Consider the following 15,435-nt stretch of genomic DNA (forward strand, 5'->3'; position numbering starts at 1 on the left):
AGGAGTGGAGTCTAAAAGACGTCTTGTGACTAGTGGAGTGCCACAGGGCTCTGTTCTTGGACCACTGCTTTTCAATTTGTTCATCAATGATATTGGAAAGGATCTGAGAGGAAGTGTTCACTTGTTTGCTGATGATGCAAAGTTGGGTAGAGCAATTGTGAGTGCACAGGATGTCAAAATTTTACAGGATGATTTGGATAGTTTGGAGGACTGGGCTAGGAAAAATGGATGTCAATTTAATGTGGCAAAGTGTAAGGTTATGCACTTTGGGGTGAAAAGAATAGCAGCAGTATATCGCATTGGTGGAACCATACTCCAGGAGATTGATGAGGCCAGAGATTTGGGAGTGTTGGTGGATAGGGAGTTGAAGTTTAGGGGGCACATTGCAAAAGTAACTAAAACAGCTCACCAAATCACTTGGCTTCTGAAAAATACTTTAACATGCAGAGACGAACAAGTTGTTGTTCCTCTGTATCGAGCCTTGATAAGACCCCATCTGGACTTCTGTGCCCAGTTATGGGCACCAGGGTTTCCTCGTGATGGGAAGGAAGTGGAGAGGGTCCAGAGACGAGTGACCAAGATGATAGCAGGTCTGTGGAATGAACCTTATGAGAATAGGTTGAAGATTTGTGGGTTGCAGAAATTGGACGATAGGCGAAGGGGGGGGTGATATGATTGAGACATTCAAATTACTGAAGGGTTTTTATAAGATTGATCCAGAAGATATTTTTGAAAATATGCCTGGTGGTGGGAGGACTAGGGGCCATGCATGGAAGCTGGGCAAGAGTGTGGTTGACAAGGGTGTTAGAGCTAGGTTCTTTACTTGGAGAGTGGTAAATGACTGGAATAAGCTTCCAGATTCTGTTGTGTGTGCTACGACCGTGAATGAGTTCAAGGCAAGGTATGATAGATACTGTGTGAATGTTGAATAGTTGTTCTTGACATGATGTTAGGGCCTCCCTCGATGAGTCTGTCGACTCCTTGGAGTTTCCCGGAACAATAATAATAATAATAATAATAATAATAATAATAATAATAACTACATACATAGCACTTTCCTCTCCAGTGGCTACAGCGATCACAGTATCAAAAAAATAATCAGTTCCTCACCCCATTCCCCATCCGTCTTGTCAACAAGAGTTTAAAAATGCCATCACCATACCCTTCATCCATGGCACATCCAAAAAAATAGCCAAGATTCTAAAAAAAGTACAACCTACACACAGCATATAAGCCCCACCGCAAACTTGCTATCCTTATCCGTTCTACTAAAGATCAGCTCCCTCCTCTCTCTCTGCCTGGAGTTTACAAAGTACCCTGTTCTTGTAAGCTGGCTTACTCTGGACAGACAGGTAGATCACCATCCATCCACCTGGAGGAACACAAGTCTTACATCTGTAAATACAACTATGGTCCAGTCATGCTTGGCTGACCATGTCTTGGACACCACCCATAGGCTCTCTTGGAAAAAAAAAGCACCATGCTCCACCACAGCAAATTCAAGAAAGAGAGCCTATTCTTAGAAGCAGCAGCAGCAGCTCTCAGAAATCAACCAAATTTCAATAAATACGGTTGCATTAAGCTTCCAAAGATTTGGGAAACACTCGTCACCAGAGACGTGTGGACAGACTTATGTGTTCGTCGAACATGTTGTTTATTATTTTAACGGTATAATAGAACACAGAAACTAAGTAAATAATTAATTTATTTAATTATTTTTTAATTATTATTAATTAATTTATTTATTAATATTAATTAATCTGGGAGACAGTCATATTAAGAAAAAACTAGCACTTTTCTAGGACTCTTGTAAGATATGATAGCGTTTTTTTTTTTTTTTTTTTTTTTTTCCAGATAGAGGGCGCCAAAATCCGGACTCTAGTCTTTGTGTTGCTGCTACAATTCTAAGTACACCATGTTGTTTTAGTCTCGCGTATTGTGACAAACAGTGTTTTTGTGCTCTGAAGATGCTGGTTATAATACCAGCGAAATATCAGCATCAAGTTAATAAATTAATTTTATCAAGTTAATAAATAAATGTTATGAGTTCATCATAACACATGGATATTAGAAGTTTTTGGCCAGTCTACTAGGTGTTGGCAGCCTTCATCCGAGTTAATAGAGAAGAGAACGTGGCTAGAGAGAGAGCGCTGGCTCTGGTTGTATTGTAGGAAATGTCAATCGGTGTTCTTCTATATGCAAAAGGATGGATTTAGCTGTCTGGCCGTAATATGGTTTTCCACATTCACACAAAATCTTGTAGACTCCTGGATACTGAGTAGGGAGATGGTTCACTTTAGGTTTACTTAGTATGGAGCGAAGTTTTGGAAATGTAGTGAAGCAAGTTCTAATGTTGAATTTCTTAGGAATTTTTACTAGTTTTGGGGAGAGAGAGCTGATGTATGGCAATGAAATAAAAGCTCTTGGGGGAGAAGAATCTTCAGTAGCAGTAGAGCGATGGAAAGAGAAAAATTTATCAATCTGTTTAAGAGAGAATCCATTGTTGACAAAAGTTCTTTTAAGTAAATGGAGTTCATTTTCAATTTCTGTTTCATCTGTAAGTAAAGATTGGCTTGATGTGCCAGGGTTGAAATAATACCAAATTGTTGCAGAGGGTAGTGATGGGAAGAAGCATGAAGGTATCTGTCAGTGTGAGTCAGTTTTCTAAAAATTGAGATTCTGATATTTTCAGCGCATCTCGTAAGTTTTAAGACAAACTATTAACTCGGATGAATGCCACCAACACCTTGTAGACTGGCCAAAAACTTCTAATATCCATGTGTGTTATGATGAACTCGAAAGAAAGATCATTGAATCTAGAGAAATTTCACTAGATTCATCCCATATTAACAACAGCCTTAGCTTCAATCTCTCTGCTGCACACATTGCCTCTGTTCAGTATTGGTGCACTCGTGGCAGCTCACGCACATAGTCAACTTTAATTTAAACCACCTTTTTTTTTCTTTACCTAACTCTCGGTTTTAGTCATTCAACTCTATTTTACTATATATATATATAAAGATAAGGGTGGTTAATATTATTGTTATTATTATTATCATTATATCCCCCATTGATTCAAAAGACTCATCATGGGAGACCCATACTAGAAAACACAAAGTCTATCACACCACAAGTTGAACTCAGTGACCAATCATTCTCTCACCACTCCATAAGGCAATGCATTCCACAATTCAACCACACTCCATGCAAATAAACCTCTCCTAACTCACTTGCTCACAGTTTCCTTCCGTAACATGGCCTCTTATCTTCGCTACTTCCCTCTGTTCCACCAAGCAAAAGAACTCCCCAGTATCAACACTGTAACTACCTCTCAATGGTTTAAAAGTTGTGATCATGTCACCTGTCCTTCTTTCTACCAAACTGTGCAGTCCACATTCCCTCAGCCTCTCTCTCTCTTCATAATTTACATTATGCAATCCTAATAACATCTTCATTATATGCCTCAGTAATCTTTCCTCTGTAACTTTCTATCTCCTTGATACCTATCAGATAGTCAATCCTGAATCCAGTTGACTAACCTGACATCTAAACGCATGTGCTGCAACTTAAATATCAGTTTATCATACGTTACCCTGTCAAATGCCTTTGTGAAATACAAAAAAATGGCAGAATATGTCTTTCCCTCATCAACCGATTTGTCATTTTATTATAAAAGGCAATCATATTACTTAAACAAGAGCATCCCTTAACAAAACCATGTTGAATCTCACAGATAACATTACCCTAATCTGCCCAATGCTGTATACGGTCCCTCACTAATTTCTCCAAGATCTTAACAACTACTCATGAAACACAAATTGGCCTATAATTTGGCACATCTAGTCTGCTTCCATCCTTATGTAACAGCACTATCTTACTCTCCTTCCACTCCTGGGGTACATTTCCCCTTGGCCAGAATTTCATTGAAAAGCCAGGTCAGGGAGCTGTCAGTTCTTTAGCACATTCTCTCAAGACCAGTGGCAAAATTTCATCCAGTCCCAGTTTATTGGCATCCAAAGTACTTAGTATTTGAAACACACTCTCCTCTTGCACTTCTAAACCTCGAACCTGCCTATCTGTCTAGTATTAAAACCTACTTCTCCAGGATGAAATATCACAATAAAGTGTTCATTGAACAGCTCTGATATGTTCTTTGAATCAATCACTCTATTCCCATTTTTATCCTTCCACAGTCATTTCACAATCATTTCTCCTCCTACTGGGCACATAGTAAAAACATTCCTTAGGATTTTCTGTTGATCTCAGGGTCAATCTCTTCTCATATTCCAGTTTTGCCTTCCTTACTATACTAGTCACTCTCTCCTGGCCTGCATCTTATATTATTCATGCATCTGCTCTCCACCCCTCTCCCTATATCTCTTCCATAAACACTTTTTAACCTGCAGTTCCTGTTAAAATTCCTGATTTAACCTGCAGTTCCTGATATTATTTCTCATATTGCGTCCTCTTCTTCACTCATGGTATACAGCTTACTATTGCTTCTAATAAATATTTCTTCACAATTTCCGAAGCACTAATGATATCTCACCCTTCCAATTCCTTCCTCCATGGAACTGCCTCAAGTTGATATCTAAGACTATTATGATCCCCTGCCTTATAATTATGCATACCTTCCTCTCTCTTTGTTAATCCTGCACATCTGCTCATCTTCCAGGGTAAGATGGCATCTCTTACCCCAGTTGGAGAGGATGGCCATTTTTTGCTCTTCAGATGTTATGACCAAATCCAAAACTCTTGAACCTCATGTTCCTTCTACTACATATTGCCTAAGACATTTGTCGCTCGCGAATTCCAGAAATTCCTTTCCCTGATTACTACATGCAGTTTTCTCTTCCCAATTTATACTACTGTAGTTAAAATCTCCCATAAAAATCATTCTTCTTGCATGTTCCAAGCTCAACTGCCTAAACATCTCCTGCTCCTCACCCCTCTATGCTCCCTGGCTTGTAGCAATACTCCATTAAATATCCTGTCTTTCCCACCTCTACCTCACACCGTATGCTTTCAAAATACTAGTGCAATTGCCTTACAAATCCTTACTCTGAGAGGATGTAAGTCATCGTATATTATAAGCAGTACTCTGCCACCGTGTTTTTCGTTCCTATCCTGTCAAAAAATGCTGTATCCTGCCACTGGTATTCCTGCTAGTATATCACATTCCATCAACCATATCTTAGAGATCCCAATAATCTTTGTACAGGCTTATTCTATCAGCATCAACAATCATCCCTTTTATTCCATATACTCTTGGCTTAAAGAATAAAAATGCTACTCTTTCTATAGCTATCAGTATCCCCTCGAGACTTCACTGGATTCAGCATTACCCAATATATTCCCACAGAAGGCCACCCCTGTTACCATCCACCCTCATAATTCTAGTTTCCCTGCATTGACAAACACTGACTCATTTAGAGAAGAGCATTCTCTCCAGATGCCTGCGTACTTCCTGATTCAAATGTAAGCCATCTCTCACATACATTTCTGTTCTGTCCTCAAATGCCCTCCAAGTATCCATGCATTCCAAGCTTGTCTTTTGACACATTCTGGCTACCATAGTATTCATTATTAATGCTGTTCTCCTCAGTTCTACATTATCATACCTGGACAACACACACACACACACACACACACACACACACACACACACACACACACACACACACAATCTTTCCTCTCTGAATCTTCTTCCATACAACCTCGAGCATGATCCTCAGGTCTCTTGCTACCTGATTCACACTGATTCCATGTCACTTCTGCCCACCATTACAATCATCTTATCAACCCTTTCACCCCATGTAATTGCCATAGCAACACTTTCTGTCGTTCTTCCAGGCAAACACCTCAGATATTATATCTTCTTCGCTACTGATCATCTATTCTGCATGCATCACAACTCTTACCACTCTGTTACTTCCTTGCTCACCTGCATTTCTCTCTCTCCCTCTCCTGTAACACTTTCTTTCTTTGTTCCTCTGATTACCTGCTTTCCTGGCATCTCTCCATCCCTGGTTCCAGCACTCCTTCACATTCTTCTTATTCCCTCTCATCTGCTGTTGTATTCTCGCCTATTCTCATTCCCATAACTCTCTCTCACTCCTACTCTGATTCGCTTTGCACATTCACCTAATCTCTTCTTTCATGCTTCTTAACTCATTCCCGAGACATTCCACCTCCACTTTCAACACAGCCATCTCTCTGGAAGCTACCTACTCTTGCTCGCCATTTATCCTCCCATCTAAGAACCTTTCTGAAAATTTCACGATTCAAACTTTCTGTCAATGATCGGTCAATGAGTTTAAGGAGTGGTATAATAGATTTTGTGTTTTCTAGGAGGGACCTCCCACGATGAGTCTCGATAGACTTTGTGTTTCCTAGGAAGGACCTCTCATGAGGCCTGAATAATAATAATAATGCTATACAAAATGTAATCCTTAAATAGGGGAGGACTTGATGACAAGCTATTAAAATGAGCTGCAGCTGCGCCATCATTCAAATAATGCACAAAGAACGAAATACTAAGAACTACTATAACTATACAAAAAATTTTTATGTTTTTAAGTACAATTTCTCCAACTGCAAATTACTTTACATTGTATAATTTAAAGTAGAAAACTCTCATAAAAATAACGAAAACTTATCTTTGCCTTGTTGGTAAGAATAAACCATCAGCAAAACAGAATATAAACAGCCATAAAACTTTAACAACAATACTACTGAAGGACACTTTTATCAAACTGAAATGATATAGCACAATTTGTGACAAAAAAACCATACTAACATGATATATATTGAATAAAAACACTTTTTTTAGCATAACTCAAATCTACTACTACAATCTCTTGCGACTCTATTTACACAAGTACTGTGACATATGATTATGGAACAAATGCCGAGCACTAAGCAAAATCAGCGACTATTGATACTGAAATAATGCCAAAAACAAGATCTACCTGCAATATTGAACAAAGCATTAACTTGGTAATAAAAATAATTCCTAAATTAACATTTGAAATAACAAATCAGCTGATTTACAGTGCTGTCATTGTAGTTGCAAAAGAACTTGGTTGTACAATAAAATAGATGAATAAAATGAAAATGCCAAGATATTATGAGATTTTAAAATTCAGACAGATAGTCAACTTTAACATAATATACCATCACTATAGTTGAACAACAGCAACATGTGATTTATTGATGTCGCATCACCTGGAAATAGTAGAGTGGAAGAAAAAAGTGCATTTAAAAACTGACCAAGTATAGACATCTGTAGATAGAAAGTCAACGACTTTGGATGAAGAAAGCAATAACAGTTCCAATTGTCTTAGGAGTGCTAGGAGCAATACAAAGAACATTCATCAAACATGTAGAAAAATTGAGCCTAACAGATATAGCAACCTTTCAGATCCAGAAAACAACACTTTTAGGGACATCTCACATTTTTGACAATATCTAGTCAATTCCTAGGTCTTTGGATAAGTCCTGATTTAGACTCATGTGCCATTCAAAGATTTCATTATTCTGTTTTGTGTTTCTTGTTACTCTGTGAACTGAATATAAAAATAATAATATAATTTCAAGTTTTGACTATTATTTTTCATTAATCATGCCTAAAAATTATTATGAAAGTATATATTTAAACAATGTATTTTATATATATATATATATTTTTTTCAACTATATTGCAGAGGACAGTTGAAAGTTGCGTTGATAAAAGGGTTGGAACTACATTTGGACCTCCTGCTGGAAAGAAACTGGCTATATTTATTGATGATGTCAATATGCCTGAAATCAATGAGTGGGGTGATCAGGTAAAAACCTTCAAATAGGAATAAGATTCATTGTGTGTATTATTGCACAATATCCACTTAATGCAAAAATCTGTTTGTTTGTTTCTTCATTTGTTTTTTATTTTAGAAAACTGTATAAGAAAACTAGAAGAGCCAAGTGGTTCTTTTAGTCATTAAAAATAAATAAATAAATAATAAAAAATATTATTATTATTACCCCAAAACCTCATGGGGTCAAAGACTCATCTGGGAGGTCCTTTTATCACACACACACACACACACACACACACACACACATCTCATCATACCAAGCCTTAAACACACTCAAACTCCTTGCAGACACCACACTCTCAGGCAAGGCATTCCAATAATTCACAACTCTGCACGAAAAAAACCTGCCTCTCACTCCCCTACTCACACCCTCTTTATACAGTTTCCAGGGATGACCTCTGGTTCTACCCTGATCTCCCTATTCTCTGTAGAACTTCACTTCTCCACCATTGATCTTATAACAACCCCTTACCAACTTGTAGGTCTCTATCATATCTCCCTTCTTCCTCCTCTCCACCAGACTCTGCAAATTACATCTTCTCAATCATTCCTCATATTTGTCATTCCAGAGGTCAGAATTGTCGCCTTTGGACCCTTTCCAACATCTCATCTCTTCATCCTTCTAAACACCCGGTGGCCAAATCTGGGCATCACCTGGAAATAAGTAGTCCATGTGTGGCCTAATCAAACCCTTATACAACAGAACAAGAATCTCCTTACTTCTACGCATCAGTGTCCTCCACATCATTCCTAGAAGCCTTTGTGTTGTCTTCACAATTTTGGCGATGCATCCCCTAAATTTTAGATCCTTATTCACTATCACCCCAGATCTCTTATTTTCTCTACCTCCACAATATATTCTCACGAAGCATAAATTCTACATCCCATCTTTTTTTCCAAATTTTAAAACCTTACATTTTGCAACATTGAACTCACATCCCCATTTCCGTGCCCAATCACTCAATTTATTCAAGTCTTCTTGCAAGGTCCCAACATCATCACTCCTCTTTATGGTTCATCCCAACTTTGCATCATCTGCAAACAACTGAATATCTCCATCCAAGTCTTCGCCAATATCATTAATATACACGTTAAATAGCAAATGCCCTAAAACAGACCCCTGAGGCACTCCACTAGCGACTTTCCTTTTCCTGGATATCGCACCCCCATACACAACTTGTTGATCTATCAGATAGCCAGTCTCCAATCCAATGCACTAATCTAATATCCAACCCCATCTGCTCTAGCTTGACTGTCAACTTATCATGAGGTACTCTATCAAAAGCTTTTGCAAAATCCAAGAATATTACTGTGTATCCTTCTCCTCTGTCCAAGGAAGCAGTCACTTTATTGTAATAAGTAAGTAGATTACTAAAACATGATCTCCGTTTAGCAAATCCATGCTGTCCATCAAAGATTATACCATTGTTGTCTACCCAACTTTGGATCCTAGTTCTCACAAGCTTCTCCAACAACCCACAACACCTGACACACAGATAGGCCTATAGTTTGATGCTTGAGTTCGATCACCTCCTTTATGAAGTGGCACAATCTTGCCCTCCTTCCACTTCTTAGGAACTTGACCAAGTACAAGACTTGTATTTAAAAAAATGTCAAGGCAGGTGTCAACTCTCTGGCACTTTCCTTCAGAATACACAGTGATATATTATCAAGTCCCACAGCCTTATTTACATCTAGTTTACTCAACTCCCCAAACACCTCTTGCTCACTTACAGTCAGTCTCTCCTCCCCATCATCAACTGCTATCAATCTCTCCATACAAGATTGAAAGATCTTTATGAACTGCTCATTAAGTATCTCCACCACACATTCTGCAACAGCTGTCTTTATACCATTTTCTCCACTCAATTTCATCCTTCTATAATCATTCTTTCTTTCTTTCTTTTGCTGGCTACATATCGAAAGAACTCCCTAGGATTCTTTTTGGCTTCATTAGCTAACTGCTGTTCATACCTCTCTTTAGCTACTCTCACCAACCAAGTCACTCTCCTTGCCTGGTCTTTGTAGACCTCATGAAATTGGTTATTTCCACTTCTCTTATGCTGCCTCTACAATTCCCTTTTTCTCTTTATCGCATGCTTGATCTCTTTATTTATCCATCTCACACCTACCTTATTTAACCTTCTCACCCTTGGAATACATTTAGACATTGCATAGATAGTTTTTGAAAATACCCCAAGCAGCATTGATGTCCTTTCCAGCTAACTTCTCATTCCATGCTACACCCTCAAGCTGTCTCCTGAGCTCTTCATAATCATTCCCCTTGTAGTTCCCCATATACACTTTTCTCACAGGGGTCCTCGCACTGCTGGCAACCACCCAGGTAATCACCTCATGGTCACTCTCACCAATTGGTGGATGATTTGACACCTCATTTATAATTTCATCCTCTAATGAGATGACCAAATCCAAGACCCTTAATCCTCGTGTGCCTTCTGTTACATACTGTCTGAGGTAGTTATCCATGAAAAACTCAAGAAACTCATTTTCTTTACTTCCAGTTGCTGTCTCATCATTCCAGTATATATTACCATAATTAAAATCACCCATAATGATCAACCTTTTCTTATTTGCTTGGCTAATTTGTCTATACATTTCACTATCACCACCATCCACATTACCTAGTCTATAAAAACATCCCACCAAGTAATTGATTCTATTCACCTCTATCTCACACCATACTGCCTCAAAACCACTGGCACTATTTCCATCTTACATCTCTACTTTGTATGGACATAACTCTTTCTCTATCATCAATAGCACTCCCCCTCCCTTTTTACCCCTTCTATCCTCATGAAACACATCATACCCTTCCATCTCTATTCTTGTCATGATGTCGTCCTCTTCCAACCATGTCTCATTATTCCAACAATCTTTGGGTGAACAGATGCAATTAGTGCAACCTTATCATCTGCTTTGTTCCTTACACCTCTAGCATTTGTATGCAAACACAACCGCTCATTTCTGGATCTACAGCTAGTTCCACTGATATCACTCACTCGATGTGATCTCTCCATGCTCGACTGGGGGCCATTTCCCTTTCTGCTTCTTCATTTTAGAACCCTTTTCATCTGTTTCCTCTTGATCCCAGGTCATCCTATTCCTTTCCTGTCTACACATGCTCTCACCTCCTCTTGGAGCATCCACCTTTCTCACTCTGTGTACCCCTGTCCACTCTGAGCCTCTCCGTTTCCCTGCTCCTCTTGCGCACCCATTCTCTCATTTTCTATACTCATACCACTCACTTTCCCATTTATATGCACTTCTTCAATCTCGCCTGTCTTACTCTCCTACTCTTCCACATCACTCCCCTCTCGATCTGATTCATTCTCTCTATTCACTTCTCTACCTTCCAGCAGCAGTCTCTCCAAGCGACTCACACCATAACACTCAAATGCAGTCCATCGTTCCCATACAGCTCACTTCGTCCCTCAAACTCATTCCACACATTAACAAACTCTACTCCCATCTCCTCACTCATTTCAGCCAGCATGTCATTTATAATCCTTGCTCTCTGCCTCATTTCACCACAACCATACCTAGGCAACACACTGACTACCCTTCCTATCACACTATTCTCTTTTATCCTTCCAAGCAGCCTCCTGATATCTATTATGACACACTCTTTGTCCTCTCTCAAATCATTTGTACTAATTAATACTATTAACTATTTTGCTCGCTCCCACCTCATATCCAATGCAAATAATATCAGAAAGTTGAAATTTGCTGCTGTTCTGTATATTTCAGACTACAATACATTCCCAGAATTTTTTTTTTTTAATATTGAGCCCATAGACAACACGTTGTTTGTTAATCATCCTATAGTACATTAGTACCATGAATGGGTACTGTATTCCTTGGGTAACATATAAGGGGAGAAGATTGTTCCACAATACAGCAGTAGCAGGGATAAAGGAGGAGGAACGTGTTCTGCAGGTTTCAGGGTATACTCTGAAGGGGATGTTGGGCAGCAGCCTCAAGTGTTCCAACAAACTTAGTATTGAGAAGGGGTATTATGGATGCTTTCATACAAACATTTGCCAATGCCACTATTTCTCTCTTTTATGTCTACCTTATGTGGATACAATTCTCTTGCTATCATCAGCAGCACTTCTCCTCCATTCTTGTACTTTGTATTCATGTGAAAAATACTGTGTCCTTCCATTTCTATTTCCAATAGGATATCATTTTCATTCAACCCTGTGTCACTTACTTCAATGATTTTGGGGCAAAAAACTCAGTCAGTGAAACCATTTCATCTGATTTCTTTCTGAGGCTTCAACAAACACAGTAGTTCATTTTTGGACTATAACTAGTCCTGTCCAAGCCACTTGTTGGTTGTCCTTGCCCAGTCACCGTTATCGCCACAATCACCGTTACTTTCAACATCAGCTCTCTCTATGCCTTGTCTGCTTGTCTACCTGGGTTCACCCTGCTTTCCTGTTCCTCTGGCATTCCCATTCCTCTTACTCTCTCATGCTAATACTATTTCTTCTACTAAGCACTTCTGCCTCTTCAGTACCACTCTCCTTATCTTTCACCTTGTCCGTTACTTGCATCAAGCATTGCACTTCCATCTATCAACACTTTCTCTAGCACACTCACTCCAAAGCCTTTGAAATGTAACCCATCACATGTGTATAATTCCACTCTTCCCTCGAACACATGCCATACATCCACAAAAAGTACTCTCTTCTCACACAGCTCCTCCAGCATACCATTCATGACTGTGGCTCTCCTTCTCAACTAATCATTGCATACTTCAGCAACACACAATTTCATTCTCTCTCTTGCTGCCATATTCTCACTACCTCTTGTTTTGCCACACTTTACTTTTGTTTCCTCATTCATATTGCTCCCTTATCACTAACTTTTGCTTCTACATTCTTGCATTCTTTTCCTCCCTCAGTTTCATTAGTTTTAGTTTCATTTCTTTTTCTTTCATTTATGCCATCTTTTATTTGTTCAGTCTATATTGCATTCATGAATTCATGATCTATTAATATATCACACCTCCTACAAATATGCACTTTATCTCATCTCCTGTTTATTCTCTCCACAATCTATTCTGTCATGCATACATTATTGAATCTTACAACATCTAATCATTTTTGAAAAATCTATGTCTTTAATGCCACTTGATTTTCCTGGTGCTCGCCTAGTCGCACCAGGTGATGGCTGCATGGTTGACTTTGTGAGTACTGGCATGGTGTTCTATTTAAATAAGGGAATTTTAGTTAATAAAAGCAGAAATCTTGCCAGAAATCACAGAGTCACACTATATTAACAAAAACAAACAGTACAACATAAAAATTCAAACAATGCCACCAATTATTACTCAAAATAGCACTTATCTTTTCCAGAGCTATTTTCAAATACCACACACCATACCACCCTCTAGTAGCAAAAAAAATTTTTGTTCTTAGACTGAAAAGCAAGGAGTGAGCTGTTGGTGGATATGTGAGTTGGTGAGATAAATAGGAGGGTAGTTGATGGAGAGATATCAGAGAGTAGTTTATTTTCAGGAGTATATTCCAAGAAAAGGCTTGTGACTAGTGGTGTGCTGCAGGGTTCTGTTTTTGGACCTCTACTGTTTAATTTATTCATTAATGATATTGGAAAGGATCTGAGAGAAACGTTTCAGTTATTTGCCGATGATGCAAAGTTGGGTAGAGCAATAATTAATACTGATGATGTGAAAATTTTTCAGGATGATTTCGATAGATTGGCAAAGGAAAATGGATGTAAGTTTAATGTGGCAAAGTGTAAGGTTATAGAGACATGTAACAAAAGTGGCTAAAGCAGCTCATACGATCACTATTGAAGTTTTGTTGTTACAGAAAGTGGTTGATAGGCAGAAAAAGGTGTGATATGATTAAGACATACAAATTAATGAAGGGTTTTTACAAGATTAATTGAGTAGAAAATTTTCAGAACAGGTGTGTTGGTGAGGGAACTAGGGGCCTTGCATGGAAACTGAGTAAGAGTGCAGTTAGCAAGGATATTAGAACTAGGTTTTTTGCTTGGAGAGTGGTGTATGAGTGGAATATGTTGCCACAGTCTGTTGTGGGTGCCATGACTGTGGCACCCACAATAGATTGTAGAGTTCAAAGCAAGGTGTGATAGATACTGCACAAATGTTGGATAGTTCTTGACATGACATTTAGTGCTTCCTTTGATGAGTCTAAGGAATCCTTGGAATTGCCCTTAATAATGATTATAACGTTGCCAACCTGCTGGCCGAGTGGTTAGCGTATCCGCTTTCCAGCCAAACGGCTATGGGTTCGAATCCCGCCATGGGCATGGAGTTTTGTGATTGTCTATGGAAATACTAGCGGTGGTGGTCAGCGGTAGATGCGGTCAGTTGGTGGATTGAGTGGTGGAGACAGAGTTGTAGAGCAGGTGCCCTCCCTCGATAAGTCTTTGGACTCCATGGAGGTGTCAAATAATAATAATAATAATTGCATTATACTCTATCTTTACACACACATTTACTACCGCTTTCAACATCCACTCTACTTATGCCATTTCTCTCTGTCCACCCAGTCCTCATCCTCCGTTTCCCTTTTACTCTTGCATTCTGTCTTTATCTCTCACAGCACTACTAGTTTCTACTGCTAAGCACTTCTGTTTTTTCAATACCACTCTCCTGATTTTTCACTTCATCTCTTATATCTGATCTCTTATGTGCATCACACACTGCACTTTCATCTAGCAACACTTCCTTGATTTGCAACCCATCACACCTGTATAATTCCATTCTTCTCTCAAACACATGCCATACATCCACAAACTGTACTCCCTTCTCCTCACACAATTCCACTAGCATACCTTTCATGATTTTGTCTCTCTGTCTCAACTCATAATTTTCAACTCATTCATTGCATTGTGGGCTAATAATATATTGCACTTCCTACAAATCCATACTTTCTCTCCTCTTCCATTCATTCTCTTTCTCTCCACAAACACATCTCTTCCACTCCACCATACATACATATTACACCTGCAACATTGAATCATTTTTGAAAAGTCTATGCCATTAATGCCACTTTTTTTTTTTTTTTTTTTGCAGCAGTGCTCGCCTAGCCATACCAGCCAATGCCTATGTAGTTGATCTCATGATTACTGCCATTGTGTGCTTTTTTTAAGAAGGTAATTTCAACAATTAATCACACCGGAAATCGCATAGAAGCACTTCGTTATCAAAAATAAATAGTACAACACTAAAATTCATGAAATATTGCCAATCATTACTCAAAATAACACTTATCTTTTTTTTTTGGAGTTCTTGTCCAACACTTATACATATTACAGCCCAGTTTGTCCCAGATTTTATTATTTTTTTTTTAAATACCCTGTATCCTTGACAATAGTTATATTCTTTAGGGAATGAACTCCACAGATGTGCTTGTCATATATTCACTGAGCACAATGACTCATTTACAGGTATTATTATTATTATATCACACAACCAACCTTCATCATCTAACACCACTGCCGACTACCACCACTACTAGTACTTTCACAGATAATCACAAGCATCCATGCCCACAAC

General features: G+C 38.7%; 1 protein-coding gene across 1 annotated transcript in view; it reads left to right on the forward strand.

The window, feature by feature from the left end:
- The window catches only part of LOC150095635 (dynein axonemal heavy chain 8-like), a 2,108,518-nt gene that overhangs the window by 1,026,313 nt on the left and 1,066,770 nt on the right, over positions 1 to 15,435 (forward strand). Inside the window, exon 47 of the mRNA XM_090409931.1 lies at positions 7,707 to 7,829. Within this exon, the coding sequence (XP_090266057.1) occupies positions 7,707 to 7,829 (123 nt within the window). The remainder of the gene's footprint in view (positions 1 to 7,706; positions 7,830 to 15,435) is intronic.

This window comes from Typopeltis vanoorti, chromosome 20 (genome assembly GCF_054136105.1).
Source record: "Typopeltis vanoorti isolate ZY-2024b chromosome 20, IOZ_Tvanoo_1.0, whole genome shotgun sequence".
NCBI classification, from domain to species: Eukaryota; Metazoa; Arthropoda; class Arachnida; order Uropygi; family Thelyphonidae; genus Typopeltis; species Typopeltis vanoorti.